Consider the following 21,330-nt stretch of genomic DNA (forward strand, 5'->3'; position numbering starts at 1 on the left):
AGTTTTGAGGCCAGCAGAGTAGAGTTTTAAATTTTGTTCTCTTACTTGGTTACTCTAGAAGTGTTCTGCAATGGAAAATGGAAGCAAACAACTCTAAAAAGATCGTGTTCTTTATGTAAAATTGAGTGTATTCCATCATGGCCATTAAAACACTAGTAAATGATCCATATAGCCAGTCTCATGAAATAGTAATAAGAGGACATAAAGTTCTAATTGCCAAGTTTCTTAAACTGGTTGAGCCAATTTAGTACTCTGAACTGTCTCTTCTGTCGCTCAGTTTCTGAATCTAAATTGACTTTCAGAACTTAAAGGTGCTTTACCAATGGAAATAGTTTCAGTTTTCTATAATTGTTCGCCTGTCCATGCTAATGTCACAGTTTATAAATATAATTCTTAAATTTGCTCTTCTTGTTAGTCTAAGCTCCACAGTGCAAGTTACAAAACTATTTCTAGTCTAGACTAGACTGACTCAGCCTGACTCCAGTCACATTTTGTACATCTTTCCACTCAGCCACACAAACCGACCTTCCACTGTCAAATCCCTACTTCCTGACTGCAGCAGCTATTTCTTCCTTTGCTCCACTGGCTCTCAAGGTGTTCTCCAAAGCAGCACATCAGCATCACCTGAGAACTTACTAGAAATGGAAATTCCTAGACCCCACCCAAAGTCTACAGAATCAGGAACTTCAGCAAGCATTCTCTGTGATTTGGATATATACTAAATTTTGAGAACCACTGTTTTCTCCTTTGCAACCAAACTGAGAAAAATAATTTAACCGGTTAAGTACTATAAAAGTAAAAGTTTTCTACTTTCCATTAAACTTGATTTTTGTCTTTTTATTTGTAATTGTAATTTGTAATTGAGGTGAAATTCACTTAACTTATAATTAACTATTTAATGGATATTATTCAGGGGTGCCTTGCCAGGTCAGTGGGTAGAGCATGTGACTTTTGATCTCAGGGTCCTCAGTTTGAGCCCCACATTTGGTGTAGAGTTTTCTTTTAAAAATATACAGGGGCTCCAGAATAGCTCAGTTGTTAAGTATCTGCTTTAGCTCAGGTCATGATCCCAGCATCCTGGAATTGAGCCCCATATCAGGCTCCCTGCTTAGCAGAGAGTCTGCTTCTCCTTCTGCAGCTCCTCTGTGCTTGTGTTCCCTCTCTTGCTATCTCTATCATAGATAAATAAAATCATAAAAAAAAATACACACACACACACACACGAGGGTACCTGGATGGCTCAGTTGGTTAAGTGTCTACCTCTGGTCATGATCTCAGGGTCCTGGGATCAAGCCCAGCACTGGGGCTTCATCCTCAATGGGGAGTCCGCTTCTCCCTCACAACTTGTGCACTCGCTCTCTCCCTCTCAAATAAATTATAAAATAAAATCTTTTAAAAAATAAAAAATAAATAAAAGGAATCTTATATACATGACCTTTTGTGTCTGGCTATTTTCATTTCTCACAGTATTTTAGAGGTTCACCTAAGTTATAGCACGTGTCAGTACTTTGTTTCTTTTTATTTGTGAATAATACTCTGTTATATTCATATACCACAGTTCATTCATCTGTTGATGGACATCTGAGTTGTTTCTGCCTTTGGGTTTTTATGAATCATGGTGCTATAAATGTGTGAACATATTACCATGTGGACATTTGTCTTAATAATATATCTAGGAGTATGATTGCCTGGTCATATAGTAGTTTAGGTTTAACTTTTTAAGAAATTAGGAAGATGGTGCGCCTGGGTGGCTCAGTGGGTTAAAGCCTCTGCCTTCGGCTCAGGTCATGATCCCAGGGTCCTGGGATCGAGCCCTGCATCGGGCTCTCTGCTAAGCGGGAAGCCTGCTTCCTCCTCTCTCTCTGCCTACTTGTGATTTCTGTCTGTCAAATAAATAAATAAAATCTTTAAAAAAAAACAAAAAAAAAGGAAAGAAATTGGGAAGTTGTGTTTTTATTCCAGTAATGTTCAAGACATTTTTAGAATTCCATTCAGAGCCTCAGTAGGCTCAGTAATGGCAAGCTATGTCTCTTGAGTTAGACTTGATTTATATTTTAAAAAAATGAAATCACTGGAAGGGAAGCTTTGTGACTCATGTGATTAAGCTGCTTAAGACCAATTTTATTTTTAAAAGGATAATAGAGGACAGGGGCATCAGGACAGTTAAGCGTCCAACTCTTGATTTCAGCTCAGGTCATGATCTCCAGGTTGTGGGATCAAGCCCCATGTCAGGCTTCTCACCGAAATTCTCTCTCCCTCTCCCTGTGCCCCTCCCCCACCGCTTGTGCTCTCAAAAATAAATAAATAAATAAATAAAATATTTTCTGAAAAAAGATAATAGAGGACTATGCATGACTATCCAGTATTGTAACTTTCAGTTACTCAACTAAGTTAGGCATATTTCAAAAGAGGAGCATACAGAATATTTTGATCAATGACAGTAACATGTAACATAATTACATAGTAGTATATCAGTGTAACTACATTTTAAGCAAAATCTCATTTGAATGTAAACATTCTAATTTTTAAAAAACCATTTGTCTTCTATAAGTCTGTCACTTCATACAAATATACTTGAACTTAACAGGTATTTCTAATTTAACATGAGATATTAAATTTTTCACTAGATAATAATATATCATCCTTCTCATAAAATTTGTAAGAAATTAATACAATTGATATATGATTAAAAGTAGACTTTTTTTCTTTTTAAGATTTTATTTATTTATTAGACAGAGATCACAAGTAGGCAGAGAGACAGGCAGAGAGAGAGGAGGAAGCAGACGCCCTGCTGAGCAGAGAGCCCAACACGGGGCTTGATCCCAGGACTCTGGGATCATGACCTGAGCTGAAGGGGGAGGCTCTAACACACTGAGCCACCCAGGCGCACCTAAAGGTAGACTTTTAAAATTCATAGAATCCACCTGAATTTGTTTTCTTTTGCCACATAATGAATTACCACAACCTTAGTGGCTTAAACAACAAACATTTATTATCTCAGGAGTCCAGTCATAGCTTAGCTGGGATCTCTGCAGGACCACAGTCAAGGTGTTGGCCAATGTTGAGTTCTCATCACAAGACTAACTAGGGAGAGGTCCACTTTCAAGCTCACTCGGTTGTTAGCAGAATTCATTTCCTTTCAGTTATGAAACTGAGGGTGCTGGCCTCCTGCTGGCTTTTGCCTGGAGTTTCCCCTCAGTTCCATGGCACACAAGCCTCCTAAGACAACTACTTCTTCAAAGCCAGCAAGGGAGAAAGTCTCTAGAGCCCATCTACTAGCAATGTGGAGTTTTGTAGAACATAACATAATCATGGGAGTGACATGCCATCATATCCCCTATATTCGCTTGGTTAGGAGTAAGTCACAGGTCCTCCCCACACACAAGGGGTAGTAGTGTGATTATCAGAGGCAAAGATCATGGGGGACCACCTTAAAAATCTGTTCACCATTCTTAGCATCTGGCTAAGTCAGTTGTTTGAGCAGCTGACTCTTGATTTCGGCTCTGGTCCTGATCTCAAGGTCCTGGGATAGAACCCTGCATCAGGCTCCCTGCTCAGCAGGGAATCTGAGGATTCTCTCTCTCCCTCTCCCTCTGCCCCACCCCTGCATGCATTCACTCACTCGAGCACACTTTCTCTAAAATAAATAATTTTTTTTTTTTTAAAGATTTTATTTATTTATCAGAGAGAGAGAGGGAGCGAGCACAGGCAGACAGAATGGCAGGCAGAGGCAGAGGGAGAAGCAGGCTCCCTGCTGAGCAAGGAGCCCGATATGGGACTCGATCCCAGGACGCTGGGATCATGACCCCAGCTGAAGGCAGCTGCTTAACCAACTGAGCCACCCAGGCGTCCCTAAAATAAATAAATTTTAAGAAATAAAAAGTCTGTTCACCATTCTACTAATAACACAGTTCCTAAACTTGGCTTTTTAATTCTGTTGTTCTGTGTTAAAAAGAGAGAAATTTCAACTGCCAGTTTATAATCATTGAGAGCTTACTACCTTTTTGCCCAGAGATTAAGACATTTTCATCTTTTGGGGCACCTGGGTGGCTTAGTGGGTTAAGCTGCTGCCTTCGGCTCGGGTCGTGATCTCAGGGTCCTGGGATCGAGTCCCGCGTCAGGCTCTCTGCTCGGCGGGGAGCCTGCTTCCTTCTCTCTCTCTGCCTGCCTCTCTGCCTACTTGTGATCTTTTTCTGTCAAATAAATAAATAAAATATTTTAAAAAAAGACATTTTCATCTTTTTATGAAACAAAAATAACTTCTCTCAGACAAAATTTGGGGATCAGAAACTAATCCTTAAAATCACCATGAATAATTGAATTTTCCATTTATTTCTCTGTTAATACAAATAGTTTTATTTTGGGTACCTGGGTGGCTCAGTTGGTTAAGCGACTGCCTTCAGCTCAGGTCATGATCCTGGAGTCCCGGGATTGAGGTCCGCCATCAGGCTTCCAGCTCTACGGGAGTCTGCTTCTCCTTCTGACTTTCTCCTCTCTCATGTTGTCTCTCACTCTCTCTCAAATGGATAAATAAAATCTTTAAAAAAAAAAAAGTTGGTTTTTTTAAAAAGATTTTATTTATTTGACAGAGGGAGACACAGTGAGAGAGAGAACATAAGCAGGGGAGTGAGAGGGAGAAGCAGGCTTCCCACTGAGGAGGGAGCCCAATGCAGGGCTCATCCCAAGACCCTGGGATCATGACTGAAGCCAAAGGCAAACGCTTAACAACTAAGCCACCCAGTCACCCCATTAATATAAGTCCAAAAAATTATTTCAGGAAGCGTTAAAGGTTTAAGTAATTTTCCCTAATATTGCAAAATACGAAGAACAGTAAACAACATATACAGTCCCAGAAATGCAACTTTCAAAAAGCATTTCTGATCTTTAGAATTATTTTTCTTCCTCTGGCATCTCAGAAAATAAGTGACACCACAAAGAAATACATATATGCAAGCTCAGTTAAACCAGGCAGAATGCTGGAATGGTTTTATGTTTTTTAAGAGAAGTGGTGGAGAAGGGCAGAGAATCTTAAGCAGGCTATACACACCCAGTGCAGAGCCCTTGAGAGTTGGATGCTTAATAGACTAAGCCACCCAGGTGCCCCGATATGCTGGAACTGCTTCTAAACAGAAGGGTATTTTATGCCCGTTGTAATGGCAGTATTCAATTTGCATAATAGCAGATTTCATTTTGTTTTTGTTTTTGTTTTTTAAGATTTTTTTGTTTTTGTTTTTGTTTTTGTTTTTACTTATTTGAGAGAGAGGTAGAGGGAGAAGCAGGCTCTCTGCTGAGGAGGGAGCCCAATACGGGGCTCCATCCCAAGACCCTGGTATCATGACCTGAGCCGAAGGCAGATGCTTAACTGACTGAGCCACCCAGGTACCCCATAGTAGCAGACTTTGAAAATAAACCATTTTATTCTCAAACATTATCTTATTATGGTTATTACTCTCAGCACCAGTGATCAAAAGCAATTTGTTACTTTACCTTTTGTGTCTTTGAAAACCATTAAACTATACATGGGGTTTGCTTATGTAGGTATCAGCAAACACAGAAGATTCTTCCATGAGTGGCTACTTGTACAGATCAAAGGGCAATAAAAAACCTTGGAAACACTTGTGGTTTGTCATAAAAAATAAAGTGCTGTATACATATGCTGCAAGTGAGGTAAGATCTGAAATCTAAAGATGAATAATTGTGGGGTCTGGTTTTATAATGCCAATTAGAAATAATTACAGTATCTGTTTAATCTATTTGTTTTGTGTATTTTTTTTGTTTTGCTTTGCTTTTAGAGGGGGAAATGTTGCTGTGATTTTTAATGTCAACAGTGTCCTAGAGCTCTTACTCAAAAATGTTAGGAATTTTCTATAATATTAAAATACAACTTTTTTTGGTGTCACGGGGCTACTAAGAACTTCACTAAAGGCAAAGGTTCTTATCCTTTTTTACCAAGCTCTCTTGGTTGACACTCCCTTGACTATTCCCAGATTATACTGGTCAGGCCTCAAGCTTAGATAAAATACTTTGTTTGGGTTATAAACAATGCCTGGCTATTTGCTCTAACATTGCCCTTTCAACTGTCTGATCACCCTGTGTTCCAGTAAAATCCTATTAAAAAAACCACTGCTCTAGGAGCCAATCTTTTCCTTAGTGGGACAGGATAAATCACTTCCCCAGCTTGATTTCTGCATCCATAAAATGAAAGTAATTATCTACGTCACATGGTTATAGGGAAGTATGTGATACTCAATGGATGTGAACACAATGAAAACTGTTTAGCGCAGTGTCTGACTCATGAGATGGTCAATTTAATATTGCTGAATAAATGGGGGCACCTGGGTGGCTCAGTGGGTTAAAGCCTCTGCCTTCGGCTCAGGTCATGGTCCCAGGGTCCTGGGATCGAGCCCCACATCGGGCTCTCTGCTCAACAGGGAGCCTGCTTGCTCCTCTCTCTCTGCCTATCTCCTCTTCTTACTTGTAATCTCTGTCTGTCAAATAAATAAAAATCTTTAAAAAAAAATTGCTGAATAAATGAAAATGAAAAATAAAGAATTATCATTGTTTTATATATGTGTATATGAAATTAAGTTATAGCTATATAGTTCAAGAGTTTGCAAATCTGAATTTTGTTATCAATTTAATATCCCATCTCCCTTTGTGTCTTTTTAAATTAGGATGTGGCAGCTTTGGAGAGTCAGCCTTTACTAGGATTCACTGTCACTCAAGTCAAAGATGAGAATTCGGAGTCCAGAGTGTTCCAGTTACTACACAAAAACATGTTATTTTATGTGTTCAAAGCAGACGATGCTCACTCAGCTCAGAAGTAAGTAATTTAGACATATTTTTCTTTTATACATGAGTTTCAAGTTGTCACATGATTGATTTTAAAATAACCTACTTTCATGTGTGGGGACAATTAAGAATTTAAATCAGAGATCCAGATTAGTTAGATTTAACATGTTTTTCAAAGTCTTTAGAACTGTTGTAAGGCTAGGCAAGAAGATCTGGAATATTTTCAGGAGTCAAAGGGGAAAAGAAAATAGGTAGTTCTGTCCAGAATATTTTGTCTATACATGACCTCTGAGGAAGCAGCATGAAACTGCTCTGCTGAAAAGGAAAGGAAGCTGAGGCATTTGACCTCTCCTTCAATGAGGGTAAGGATCATCTCTTAAAACATTCCAGGACTTTGGCAATCCAGTGATTCAATTGTGCCATGGAACAGCGGGAGTTTAAACAGCTGCTTGCTAACTTACTTCTTTGAGAAAAGGGTCAAACACATTAAGAGGCTCCCATGCTATTCCCAATAACTGAGTAGAAGGAAATGGGTATCATTTTAGATGGTAAAGGCTTTTTTAAACAGTCTCTTCAAAATTCCGACGAGAATATTTATTTTGATGTCATGAGGTTGTTTAACATAGAGAAGCATATCTCTGTGAAATTCAGGTCCTTTGTAAACGAAACAGTGCAATTTACCTTTTCGCCAGATGTTTCATGTGATTTTTACTGTGGCCTCACAAGTTACACATTTTTGTTTCCACTGAGCTTAGTGCATATGTGTTCTCAAAGGCTTAAAACGTGCATGCAGATAAAAAAGAACGCCTTAAGTAAACAAGGCTTGTCTTTTCTTAAGGCAATTAGAATTAATGTACCAGAATTATATGTTCCTGAATATTAATCAGGTACAACGTGACACATACTCTGTAAGATTTTTTTTTCAGTGTATGTTAGGATATCTAGTGTGTTCTTACTACTCCAAATAATTCTTTTTCAGTTGAACGGAATACTGTTTAAAATTATGTCACTTAACTATTTTTTCTGTAAAAATTACCTTGGATAAAAGAGTAATTATTCTAATATTCTGTTAGGAATTACATTTCTCGTGATTTTTATCTGTATTCATCATCAAGTTGATAAAAATTATTTCTTTTGAATATATATCTTTTGTTCATATCATTAAGTTGACAAGGTAGAAAAATCTTCAATATGATTGAATGTAGTTGAGTGAAGGAAATCTGCTTGCTTAAAATTTAGAATTAATACAGGCTAAATTATAAGTTTCTCTTGGAAGTCACTAATATCATGGAGGTGTTTTTACAAATTATAGGATGTTAAAACGTATTAATTTTAATGGAAAGTTTTAGCTTTTTAAAAGATGTATTATAATTTATGCCTTTGCCTTTAAATTTTTGAAAATTCTATCCTTAAATTTGAGCTAAATCTGTTACAGACTATGTTTACTAATTAATTTGAGTGGTTTCAAATGTTCATAGTAAGTTCAGAAGCAAGTACAGTGCTAGGGAGGTACAAGAAGTGTCTTCTGAATAATTTCAGCTGTGGGTATTGTCAGATAAAACTTTGAGACTAATTAATTTTGGAAAAACTTCTATGAAACTCTGAAACAATTTTTTTTAAGGTTTTATTTATTTATTTGACAGAGATCACAAGTAGACAGAGAGGCAGGCAGAGAGAGAGAGGGAAGCAGGCTCCCTGCTGAGCAAAGAGCCCAATGTGGGACTCGATCCTAGGTCCCTGAGATCATGACCTGAGCCAAAGGCAGCGGCTTAACCCACTGAGCCACCCAGGCGCCCTGAAACAATTTTTTTTTTATACATTTCATATTGCATGCAAAATTTTGATCAACTGAAGTAGAACAGATGTTAGATTCTCTTTCACTGAAAATATTAGAACAGGTCTGGACTGTGGATGCCCAGAGAATTAAGAGAGGAGACAAAGATAAAGCTGGTGTTACCAAAAGCAAAAAGGGGGTTGAAATAAAAGCCTTGTCAAATGTATTCATTTCCCAAACCAAACATATGGAATCATCAGGACTTCACAGAGCTTTTACATGAAATGGCCCCTTCCTCACACCTCATGTACATAAAAGATGCAATTTTCAGGCCAAATTTTTAGCCATATTACTGAGTAAAGGATGTTTCCATATACATAGAATTCTAATTTGGTATAAGAAGCTTCTGAAATATACCGCGAGGGGAGTGGATCCGCAGGCACAGCTGTGATCTATATTGTCTTAACATTTATTGGAGGATTGCATTTTACAAATCTAACAAATTTCTCTTACCAATAGGTGGATAGAAGCATTTCAGGAAGGCACAATATTGTAGCGATACTGGTTTCATCCCTTCTGTGATTCCAAATGGGTGGAATTTCATCAGAATGGAGTAAATGCAGTACAAAAATTTTATGTAAATGAACACTGCCAAGATAAATCCAGCCAAAATCTTCATCAAATATTGTGAATTATTTTGTTAGGTGTAAGGTAATTTTTTTTTAATGTTTGTTTTCTCATGTATGTTATTTATTAAAATTTTGATGTTTACTTCCTGGTCAGAATTATTTCTGAGACTCACACTGAATTCTGAAGTACCTTTCTTTTAGAAACCGGAAAACTTATCTTAATATTGTATACTGTATTAACTGTTTGTGACACAGATTTCTCAGTGTGTTTTGTAGTGTTACATTGTAATATTCTTACTTGAGTTAAGTCTTTATAAATAAAAAACACACATCAAGGAGCAAATTTCTATGCAGTGTTTGGCTTAGGAATTACTATAGAACTGCTGATGAAAAAAATGTATGTTTTTGAATCAATAAACTTAGATGAATTTTTGTATCTTTTAATGGAAAAACACACGGCCAACTCCTACCTCAGTAATTGTGAAATGAAATTCCAGTAAATTATCTAGAGTATTTCTGTTGTACCTCTTTTGGCATGAGATAATGTTATCTGATCAAGGAATTAGAGCAAAGGGATAGAATATGAAAATTGTCATTGAACTGAGCTATGAGTAGGAAAGAGGATGTTTTCATTTGCAGAGGAACACAAGTCTTTATATTAAGTTTAATCCTTTTTTTAAAGCTACCACTTCAACACAAACATAAATGTATTATTATTTTAAAAAAATACTGCAAGTATTACATTACACAATATCCTTTGCTATTGTAAGTGTTCTGAGCCCAAGTCAGTGGTGGTGTTTGCATCTAAAAAGAATTTCCATTCCCTATGATATTGTGCTTTAAAAAATGAACTGGAATTACCATACCAAAAAAGCACATATTCTACGCCAGTGTTAACTGAAATTGTATTCATTTTCTAAAGGTTATTTAATACTACTTTGTGTTATGTCCTCCCTGGTAATTAAAACAAATCCTTTATTTCTTCAACCAGTTGCCAAATGCACCTCATTAGGAAAGATATTCATAATTCTGGTGCACTTACTATTTAACATGTGAACTGTTTTGTACATAAAACTGTTGATGAGTAGAGGAAAAATGAAATTCACACTATGATTATAGTCATTCTTGATGTTTATAATATACATTTATTGACTGAGCTTAAGCTAAAATAAATTATCTTAAAAGGCAAGGTCATCCATAGACTATTTCACAAAAGGGCACAAGAATTTTCCTTTCTGTTTTTATATAACGTATTTCCTAATTCAGTGTGATACCATTGCCAAGAGAATTACTGAGTGCCTTTCTGAAGTTGTTTGTGCAGCACCAGAATCTCAGCTAAATCTAGAGTTGGCTGCTGTCATTTTTTTCTGGCTGTTCCTTGCTGTGGGATCATTTTAAACCCTGTTGCACCCTCACCCACAATCCTCACATCCCATCTCCCCAGTCTTTCTGTCACAGTAGGAAAACTAATACTTCTTTGAAACTCACTAATTTTAATCAAGAGAGCATAAATAGGGCTTCCATGTTAAAATCCTTGCAGCTTTTAGTGTATCCTTTTTTGGAGACCAAGGTTATACCTTATAATGTGTTTCCTTCTTCTTTGGGTCTAGCATTTTGCAAAGGACAAGTTATTTGGAGTTCTGGCCCCCTCCTCATGAGCTCTCAGCCTTCTGACTGGAAGGTTTGGCTTAAACCTCAGAATCTAAAAAAAAATATCAGCTAGGCTATTTTGTCTTCCAACAGCTGGCTAAATCAAGAACCATTCATAAATCTAAATAGAAAAAACACTGCACCAACTTCTGTTAATTCTAATTACACATAAAATACATGTATGATTGTACTGGCTATTGGCTTCACCCCATGGGGGGTTTTGAAAATATAAAATATGTATAGCCTTTTGAGAAAGCTATATTACCATGCTCCCCCCAAAAAATGTTTTAAATGTGGAATGGTATTACATTTCCTTTTCCCCCTCATCAGTCCTTCATAACTTATTAAAGCTGATCAATTATTTATTTAACTTGGCTCACTTAATGTCAACTGAGAAACCTAACTATGTTTTATTATAAAGCTACTTTAAGAAATGCATCTCTTGATAGCTAACATTTTAGAGGGGAAAAAAAATGATATTGGGTGCATTTGGTTGGAGGGAGCAGAGGGAGAGGGAGAATCTTAAGCAGGCTCCCTGCTGAGCTCAGGATGACCCCCCCCCCCCACAAGAGGGGGCTTGATCTCAGGAACCTGAGATCATGACCTGAGCCAAAATCAAGAGTTGGAAGCTTTACCAACTAAGCCACCCAGGCGCATTCTATGAGAAAGTATACACAGTACCAGGATCTCAAGAATACTTTGTTACACTGATGAATGTGTTCCATCACACCCTTTTCAGGTTTCTCCTTTTATTCATAAGGAGGAGAAAGAAGAGCAGTTGTAAAGCTAAGCAAAAGGGGACTAAAAGTATCCTTGATAAGAAATGCCAGTTTAGGGGCGCCTGGGTGGCTCAATGGGTTAAAGCCTCTGCCTTTGGCTTAGGTCATGATCTCAGGGTCCTGGGTTTGAGCCCTGCATCGGGCTTTCTGCTCAACTGGGAGCCTGCTTCGCCCTCTCTCTCTGCCTGCCTCCCTGCCTACATGTGATCGCTGTCAAATAAATGAAATCTTAAAAAAAAAAAAAAGATGCCAGCTTAAACTGGGGGAGGGCTGGCATTCTTAGTATGCCCCCCCCAATCTAGGTTCCTCCTTAGCTGTGACAGCTGTAAATGTAGAGGATCCATCATAGTCCTAGAAAAATAAGGTTATCTTAGGCATCATCCGACGTTTCCGAATCTCTCTCCAACCTCTTTTCCCATTCTCTAGTACACCCAGTATGATCCTATTGTCCTTCGCCCAAGATCCTTAGTTCTCTTTTCAACCTAAAGCTTGATTCTTTGAGTATGTAGTAGTGTTCCTTAAAATAAGATTATCAGAGCAACTTTAATATAAAGCAGTAATGAAACAAGTAAGTTTAGAAGAAAACTTTAAAGTGTGGTTTTGTTAAGCAGGGAAAGCCTGCTATTTTGTAATTTAGGCAAAATGTAAATGTTATCACAGCATATGTTGATCTGTCTTGAAGTATGATCGATTTGTACTCCCATTTTTGAAATTTGAGATCCACTATAGTCAAATATAGTCACTAGGATTTCCAGAGAGGTAAATCCTGTTTCTCTTGTTATACCGTACATGCCTTGAAGGTAAATACTCTGTTTCCTCACAAAATACCTATCCTGTGTCTTTTAAGAGAAAATAGTTGTTGAAATGCATAGAAGTGAGGACAGGATTCTTGTCATCTGCAACTCAAACACAGCACCATCACCCCCCCCCCCATGACCTCATTATAACTCAGATCTCAGACCTGCTCTTTCCACCATCCTGCAAGGCCATATTTGCAACTACCTGTTGGACATCTACATGAGTCCTTCTTAAGCATTTTGAACTTTACATGACTTCACTTTCTGTTTCTTCAGATCTGTTTATTTTCCTCTGTAATGGAAAAACAACATTCTAGGCTCCAGAATCTGCCTCTGAGTCTCAACAAGACCCTCTGCTTTTGGTCTTGTACCCAGTCCATCTTCATTCCTGTTATTGCACAGAGCCTGGCTCAAGTCCTTATTACCTCTTCTCAATGATTAGAATAACTTTTCTTCTAATTCCATTGCCACCATTGTGTGGTCTCATTTTAAACACTGCCAGAGCTATCTTATAAAGCATAGCTCTAACTTAGTTTCATCCCTGCTCTTTGCAGTCTCCATTGGCTTCCCAGTGGCTTGGCATGGAACACTTTTCCTCAGGTGTCACACGGTCCAGCTAAACCTACCCCAACCTTTCTTCTTTGTTCTCACCCTCTTCCCAACCCATTTCTGCCTTTGTATTCAAGACTTTTCTTTCGGTGATAGTTGGCCCTAGTCCTTTTCTCTCCTATTCCTCCTCCCTTACTCCTCCAGACCAGAGTTAGTCTTTCCTTTCTCTATGTCTCCATAGCCTCTAGCTAGGAAACACACTTTCTTATGGTGCCTATCACATTCTGTCCTTGAGAATCTGAGATGACTCCTCAGTATTTGGCAGACTACCTTGCATGCTATGGACACTCAGTATTTGGTGAATTAAATTACTCCAAATGCATCCCTTCTGATTTTTTTTTAAGTCCATCCATATACAAATATTCTGGAGCCTGTGCCACATTTAATATTCTCTAAAGGAAAATCTTTTGCTTTTAAATTAACATATAATGTATTGTTTGTTTCTGGGGTACAGGTCTGTGATTCATCAGTCTTATACAATTCACAACACTCCCCATAGCACATCCCCTCCCCAATGTCTGTCCCCCAGTCACCCCATCCCTTCCAACCCCCCTCCCCTCCAGCAACCCTAAGTTTGTTTCCTATAATTAAGAGTCTTTCATGGTTTTGCTCCCTCTCTGGTTTCATCTTGTTTCATTGTTCTCTCCCTTTCTTTATGATCCTCTGTCTTGTTTCTCAAATTCCTCATATCCATGAGATCATATGATAATAGTTTTTCTCTGATTGATTTATTTCGCTTAGCGTAATAGCCTCTTGTTCCTTCCATGTCGTTGCAAATGGCAAGATTTCAGGTGTTTTGATGGCTGAGTAGTATTCCATTGTGTGTATATATATATACACCACATCTTCTTTATCCATTCATCTGTTGATGGATATCTAGGCTCTTTCCATAGTCTGGCTATTGTGGATGTTGCTGCTATAAACATTGGGGTGCACGTGCCTAAAGGAAATCTTATCTATGACTTAACCTTTTAAGAAAAGAGATGATTTCTAGTAGGACTTTATTTTAAGATAAAGGTAGAGGAAATTTTCAAAAAGCCTCAGTATCAAATTCCCTTAGTCGGGGGGATGAAAGGAGGCAACTCTCTTTACTATGAGTTGGTCCTAGCATGTTAAGAACCAATCTTGAAATACTATATTGTTTTTTTAAATGACATGAATTTCTAGAAACATTTTTTACTTAAAGTGGTAACAGTTTGTATTTTATTGTCCATATAGGTATAGATCCTTTATAAATACTAGTATTGTAAATGATGTCAATATGTATTGTATTTATACAAAATAAATCTACTGTATCTACTTTTGGTATGATGATGTCTTTTAAGTCATATATTTTTCTAGAGTCACATATTTGAAGATGAACCACATGAAGGGGTTTTCAGAGAATGAGGCATAAAGCATATTCCCCCTTTTAGGGATCGTTGCATGCCATTTTTCTGTGTCCTGTTGCCTAGTTCCAGAGGGAAAGGGCAGAGGAGATGTTCTCCTTCCCAGTGCACCTTTGTTTTTCCTGACTTGGGTTTCTGGCCTGAATCTGGAACTGCTTTTCTAGTGCTGATCAATACTAAAGAAATTTCAAGGACCCCTTATCTTAAAGTCCAAACCACACAGTGCTTTGCACACAGGACTGCTCTTCCAGCCACATCTCTGTGCCACAAGTGGTCACTGTCATAATGTTCATTTCATGAACCTCTTCATTTCATGAATCTTTATAGATCACGAGGCATTGCCTGTATGCTTGGGAATACACCACTGGACAAAAAAGCCAGCCTTCAAGAAGTTTATAGTCTAACTGATAATAATTCTTGCTCCATTTAGCCACTGTATGTATTTACCCACAAGAGCTGATAAGTAAATTGTTGCCTTACTGTGGAGGCTTCAGCCCTAGCTTGTTTTATTTAAGGGAATTTTAAATATTTTATTGGGATCCACCCCGACTTGCTAAGTCCTCTAATGAACTTTAAGGTAAGAGATCCCTAAAACAGAGCCCAATTTTCCACAATCTACCCAAAATTGATGAGGTTATCTACTATTACTCAAATGTGAACCGTCTCAAAACTTCCTTTAACCACCGACCTTGGGCACAAGGGATGGTAAGCGCGCGCGGCTTAAGTCCTCGGTAAGGCCGCTCTGGCGAGGCAGTTTCCCTCCCAGCCGATAGGGGGCAGCGGCCCTTCAGAGGCTCGGTTTTCTCATTCCCCCACCCAGGGAACGTCACGACCTCCTCTCCGCTTCGCCACCAGTAATGCGCAGGCGCAGATGGGAGCACGTACCCCAGAGCGGAGGGAGGGGTCACGAACTCTGACCCCCCAAATACACAAACCCAGAAAGCTCCCTGCCCCCACTTTTCCTTACCCTACCCCCCCGAACTTTCTCCAACCTGTCCCTTCCGGGAGCCCCAAGCGCCACGACAGCGGGACTGTCCGGTCTAAGCCCGGCGCGGGACGTAGCTCCTCAGAGAAGCGCCGGTAAGAAGTGCCGAGGAGGGAGAAAAGCAGCGGTGGCCGCGGCTGGGACGGAGGGCGGGGTGTCTCTCCCAACTGCCAACGGATGCGCCCCCAGGTCCCCCAACAGCCTGCGGGCTGCGGCCGGCAGGGCCAGCCTGTATGGCGGCGCGGCGGCAGGCTGCCCGGGTTGGGTTGGGAGCGCGCAGAGTGGCCGGAGCGGCGGGGCCGAACGTGCGAGGCTCCTGAGAGAAGCTGAGACCGTAGCCGGGGCTGGAGCGCGGGGCGCGGAGGGTGGCGAGGTGCGGGAGGCAAGTCAGCCGAGCTGCACGGCGCGCACCGCAGCCTTTCCCCCGGCACCTCCTGCGGCGCCTCTGACCTTTCACCTACAGGAAAAGCTTCCGTCTCGGCGCCGCCGTCGCCGCAGCTTCCCCCACCTTGGAGAGCCGCGCGTCGCGGCCGGGCTCCGGGGGTGCACCGCGGGCTTGAGCGTCCGCGAGCCGCGGCCTCCGTCCCTTCCTGAGGTTGCTTACTAACTCACTCTCGTGCCTGCACGAGACGGACGGAGCAGCGCCCTCGACTTGTGCGACAGATAGGGCGACAGCAGCCGCAGCCTTTGGACCCGTATCTTTTGGGAAAAATGGAACGGCCCGGGGTCCCCACTGGCCTCGGCATGTCTAAACTTCCAGTAGTTCTTTTGTTAAGAAACTCTGCCTGCAACTCCTGCACAGAATCGTTTCCCGAGTTACAAATGTTGCCAAGGTGTCTCATAACCTTCGCTAAGTAGGTCGGTCTGTTTAAACAAACAAATGAAAGGAGAAGCAAAAAGACTGGAAATTAAAGCTTTTCGGGTTTTTGTTCCTCTGGATGTTGTCAGTAGGCCTTCGATTTAGACATTCTTGAATATTGTTGTATGGTTGCATGGTACACGATGATTGTTTTGAAATTTTGCTTGTATGTCCAGTGGGTAGATCTAGAAGACGGATGTTCCTGTTCTTTTAAGGGAAAAAAAAAAAAAGGTGGGGAGTGGATTGCATATAAATGTAACATTTAATATTCTTTGTAGTAGCATTTCAGTCTTTTAGGAAGAGTTCTGAGAGAGACACAAATCAAAGGCATCAGACATTCCTAAGATATTTTGTTTGTGTTTCTGCCACACAAAGCGTATAATTACTGCCCTTGGGGAATAGAAAAGACTAAAGAAATATAAATATACCTACCTTTTTCTGATTTATAGGACCTTCTGCAACTTCTTAAAATCTTTTATGAAAGCCCTGGGGAAATGTATCTTTTTTTTTTTAAAGATTTTATTTATTTGACAGAGAGAGATCACAGTAGGCAGAGAGAGGGGAAGGGAAGCAGGCCCCCTGATGAGCAGAGAGCCCGATGCGGGACTCGATCCCAGGACCCTGAGATCATGACCTGAGCCGAAGGCAGCGGCTTAACCCACTGAGCCACCCAGGCGCCCGGGGAAATGTATCTTTACAGAATTTTTGCATATGATGCTAAAAGTTAACAGATGTCGCTTAGTGAATTCTAGTCAATTGCTTTAGTATACACAATAAATGCTGGACTCACCTCAAAGGATTGGATTTTTTTTAAAATTTGCACTGAGTGTTAAAAGTCAGGTGGAATTTAAGGGAAGGAATAAGAGCTTAGAATGGTATGTTGATGCATAAAGAACATCTCAGTTTGACCCTAAGAGAGGCCCCTCTTGGGACCTATAAGAGATAAAATGGGAAGATGAAGTCAGACTATAAAGAAACTCTGTGTCCACAGTGGCAGGCATGTTTCAGAGGCCTAACAAATATTGAAAAAAATAAAAGGAGAAGGATCGAAATTTTATCCTTTGGCCATTAAAGAGACATTGATGGCTCTGAAGCAAGAGAATAAGGATGTTTCAATGCTGTAAGTGCCCTGAGATACTGTTGCAGTATCAACGGTGCAGACCACTAATGGTTTTGCCTTCTTGGTGCTTCAAATATATACAAAGATGGTTCTTGCCTAATAGGGGTTTTTCATGTGCACAAAGTCATATATATTAAATGTATGTTCTGGAAACTCAACAGCAGCTGAAATTTTACCTGAAGGGTTAACTGGAAGACCTTCAAGGCTGCGAGAGGTTTTATGAACCCCTTGAAATTCAGCATATATTGTCATTTGTAGTGTGAATGAAAGTGAAATTGTGTTTTCTAGTGAGAGAAACCTTAACTACCATCAATTTCTTTTTTTTTTTTTTTTATTTTTATTTATTTGACAGACAGAGATCACAAGTAGGCAGAGAGGCAGGCAGAGAGAGAAGAGGAAGCAGGATCCCCACTGAGCAGAGAGCCCGATGTGGGGCTCGATCCCAGGACCCTGGGATCATGACCTGAGCCGAAAGCAGAGGCTTTAACCCACTGAGCCACCCAGGCGCCCCAACTACCATCAATTTCAAAGAGATCTTTGACCCACTGTACTGGAAAAAATAGAATCATTCTTTTATGTCATATTTATATATTTTCAAATTTTGCCTCCCCCAGAAGGAAATACATTTTGCATCATGACTCAGCACACTCACACAGATTAAACTGAAATAAAGTCTTAATAAGACTATTCTTACCCTCACTATATCTGATGCACTCTTTTCTATTTTCGTTAAAAAAAAAAAATCTGACCTACCGAATTAATTTTGCCATCCGTAAGTGGCTCACAACACAAAGTTTGCAAAATACTGTTTTGGATGACAGCAGCCTACATTCAGTTGATGGTAGTGCAGCTGGTGGAAAAAGGAGCTGTTTCTGATGTCAAGAACACGGACTTAAAATTTTGAATCTGAACGGAAAAAGGACAGCACCAATTATACTCTCTTTTTTCTGTGGAGAAGATAAGTAGAAATGAGATCTTGGCAAATTGAAAAAACTCAGGGCCAAAAATGTAGGACTCTTTTTTTGTTTTCTGAATGTTAATTAGCTCTAGAGCAGTAAAGACAGCATTCTCGTGTTTTTGCTTTGTCCCTCAAGCCAGTGAAAATACTTAACCTTCAACGCCTAACTCAGATGTCTCTTGTATAGGGTTTTTCCAGAGCCTCACTCCTAGTGTGGTGGTTCTGAACTCCTTTTGTTCGTTTATTGAGCACTTTGTTCATTCAGCTTTCAGGAAATACCTCTTACCTATAAAGAAACTTAACCATTGGTATAGATATTTTCACTGACATTGAATTTTTACAACTTTTTGAAGTAGATTATATTGAATCCATTTCATTTGTTTCATACATTTAGTAAGTAGTAGAATGAGATTGACTTGAGGTCTAAGACACTACTACCTATATAAACTGACCATTTCTCAGTTTTTCTCTTTATCACTCCTTCCTAGTGTGCTTCATATCTTTTAGCACATGGTAATTTTTAAAAATCTGTTTTCTCATTAAAATATAAGCCCTGTAGAACAAAGATCTTTTCTGCCTTGTTCACTGTCAAGTCCCAAAGTCTCACAATGCCTGGTAAATATGTTCCAGTAAATGCTTACTGAAGTTAGATGTGAATACTAGGCACTGTTAAATAGTAGAGGTTCATTGAAAACTACAGTTGTTTTCCTTAGAACTCTATTAGAGATGGGTCATCTATGCAAAGGACAGGGTGTTGTAGAAGATACAGTAGGCTAAAGATGAGGGAATGCTTACTTTCTGAATACAACTGTACATACCCATTCAAAAAGCAGAAAGGAAAAAATAAGTAGCCTATAACTCTCACCTAGAAGGGTCGCTTCACATTTGAGAATGTTTGTTTTTAGTCCTTGTGTGTTTTGCATAGTTAAAATCGTTTAAATAAAGTTTTGTTTCTGTATCTTTGCATTTAGTTTGTCATTAGCATTTTCTCTTTGTCATTAAACATTTTCCTCATACATTAGTTTAATGAAAAAAATTTTTGTACAAATCTTTGTTCTTTGTCTTTGCTAAGATGTCACCTTCTCACAAAGGCCATCTCTGAACTGTTATTTTAAAAAAAAAAAAAAGGCATTTTCTTCCCTGTCCCAAGCATTTTGTCACTAGTCCCTGCTCTAATTTTCTCCATTCTGCTTTTCACCATTTATTGGTATCATATATTTGTTTGTTGTCTGTCGAACCTCACCAAAGTACAAACTTCACAAGGCAGAGTTTGTTTTAATACTATCTGCTGTATCCCTAACACATAGAAAAATGCCTGGCCCATAGGAAGCACTTAAGAAATATTTGTGGAGTAGAATAGTGAATGAATTATTTAGGTCGTTAACATTTTTCAGACTCTTCATGCACATTGACACATTAACTTTTCTAAGAAGTTTATAGCAATTTAGACTTCCATCAGTAATGGAAGAATGTTTGTTTTGTCTAATTTTTGGAGTTAAATTTGATCTTAGAAAACATACTGATCTGGTGACTCCATGGTCATGGTAGAAGGAGACACCATTAGCAAAGACATGGAGGCAAGAGAAACGTGGTAAATTCAAGGAATTACAAGTAGTGTGTATGGCTAGAATATAAGGTTTAAAAAATGACACCTCAAATCCTTTAGAGAAAGGGAAGGCTTTGAAGATTATTAAGAGGTAAAATAATATTAAATACATATGTTAGAGCAGTCTGGCAGCAAAATATTATAGTTGCAATTTGGTGAGTATTACTGGATTTTTAAGTCAAGAAATTTGGAACTAAATTGGTTGTAGGTTGGATTGTCCATGGTCAGTGAAGTCATCTATGTTGGTGGCAGGAAAGGGACAATACTCAGTGTCAGAATTTTCAATGAATAATGGCTAATGATTGACAGTGTAAAGTCATTAGAAACTGTCGTATAACTGATTTAAAAGAATCTCAGAGGAAGTGATTTTTGGTGAGGGAGAAAATAAGCCTTGTTTAGAGGCCTGCAACATTAGCACTGTCCTTGAGCTGTGTATATGTATATGTATACATATAAATACAAGATAGTTTCATGCTTATTTCCCTATTTTGAAGTATTTTATTGTCATTAAGAATAATGAATGATTCCTTTTAAAAAAGAATAATGAGGGCGCCTGGGTGGCTCAGTGGGTTAAGCCACTGCCTTCGGCTAGGGTCATGATCTCAGGGTCCTGGGATCGAGGCCCACATCGGGCTCTCTGCTCAGCGGGGAGCCTGCTTCCCTCTCTCTCTCTCTCTGCCTGCCTCTCTGTCTACTTGTGATCTCTGTCAAATAAATAAAATCTTTTAAAAAAAATAAATAAATAAATAAAATAAAAAAGAATAATGATATCTTTTAAATTTAATTTTTTTTAATTTAAATCCAATTGACCCATAATGTATTATTTGTTTCAGGGGTACAGGTCTGTGATTCATCAGTCTTATGTAATACCCGGAGTGCTCATTACAACACAGACCTTTCCCAAGGTCTGTTACCCAGTTACCCCATCCCTCCAAGCCCTGCTTCTCCGGTACCCCTCAGTTTGTTTCCTGTGATTAAGAATCTGTCTCCCTCTCAGTTTTACTCTTGTTTTGTTTTTTCCTCTCTTCTCCTGTGATCCTTTGCTGTATTTCTTAAATTCCACATATCAGTGAGATCATATGATTATTATCTTTCTCCGATTGACTTATTTCGCTTAGCATAAATTTAATTTTCTGTAGAAACTGTATCTCTTTACCCTGTTACTGAATTCCGCTTCATGAGCTTCCTCATTTTTTAACTTAAAAGCTGGGAATAGGGGCGCCTGGGTGGCTCAGTGGGTTAAAGCCTCTGCCTTCGGCTTAGGTCATGATCCCAGGGTCCTGGGATCGAGCTTCACATCAGGCTCTCTGCTCCGCTGGGAGCCTGCTTCCTCCTCTCTCTGCCTGCCTGTCTGCTTACTTGTGATTAGTTTCTGTTAAATAAA

At 39.2% G+C, this 21,330-nt stretch overlaps 2 protein-coding genes across 8 annotated transcripts in view; both read left to right on the forward strand.

Moving 5' to 3' along the window:
* The window catches only part of FGD6 (FYVE, RhoGEF and PH domain containing 6), a 122,696-nt gene extending 113,359 nt beyond the window's left edge, over nucleotides 1-9,337 (forward strand). For 2 of the 4 annotated variants that reach the window (XM_013054194.2, XM_004748526.3), the window contains exons 19-21: nucleotides 5,539-5,667; nucleotides 6,675-6,823; nucleotides 9,086-9,337. In XM_013054194.2, coding sequence (XP_012909648.1) covers nucleotides 5,539-5,667; nucleotides 6,675-6,823; nucleotides 9,086-9,122 — 315 coding nt within the window. In that variant the 3' untranslated portion in view covers nucleotides 9,123-9,337. Of the gene's footprint in view, nucleotides 1-5,538; nucleotides 5,686-6,674; nucleotides 6,824-9,085 lie in introns of those variants that run through there. The other 2 variants (XM_045084826.1, XM_045084827.1) reach the window with 2 other exon arrangements.
* A 5,876-nt stretch (nucleotides 9,338-15,213) lies between these two features.
* NR2C1 (nuclear receptor subfamily 2 group C member 1) overlaps nucleotides 15,214-21,330 on the forward strand; it is a 45,502-nt gene continuing 39,385 nt past the window's right edge. Inside the window, exon 1 of one of the 4 annotated variants that reach the window (XM_045084835.1) lies at nucleotides 15,214-15,498. The gene's annotated coding sequence lies outside the window, so the exon portion shown is untranslated. The other 3 variants (XM_045084833.1, XM_045084836.1, XM_045084834.1) reach the window with 3 other exon arrangements.

This window comes from Mustela putorius, unplaced genomic scaffold (assembly GCF_011764305.1).
Source record: "Mustela putorius furo isolate JIRA1106 unplaced genomic scaffold, ASM1176430v1.1 tig00000788_pilon_pilon_pilon, whole genome shotgun sequence".
Taxonomy (NCBI): Eukaryota; Metazoa; Chordata; class Mammalia; order Carnivora; family Mustelidae; genus Mustela; species Mustela putorius.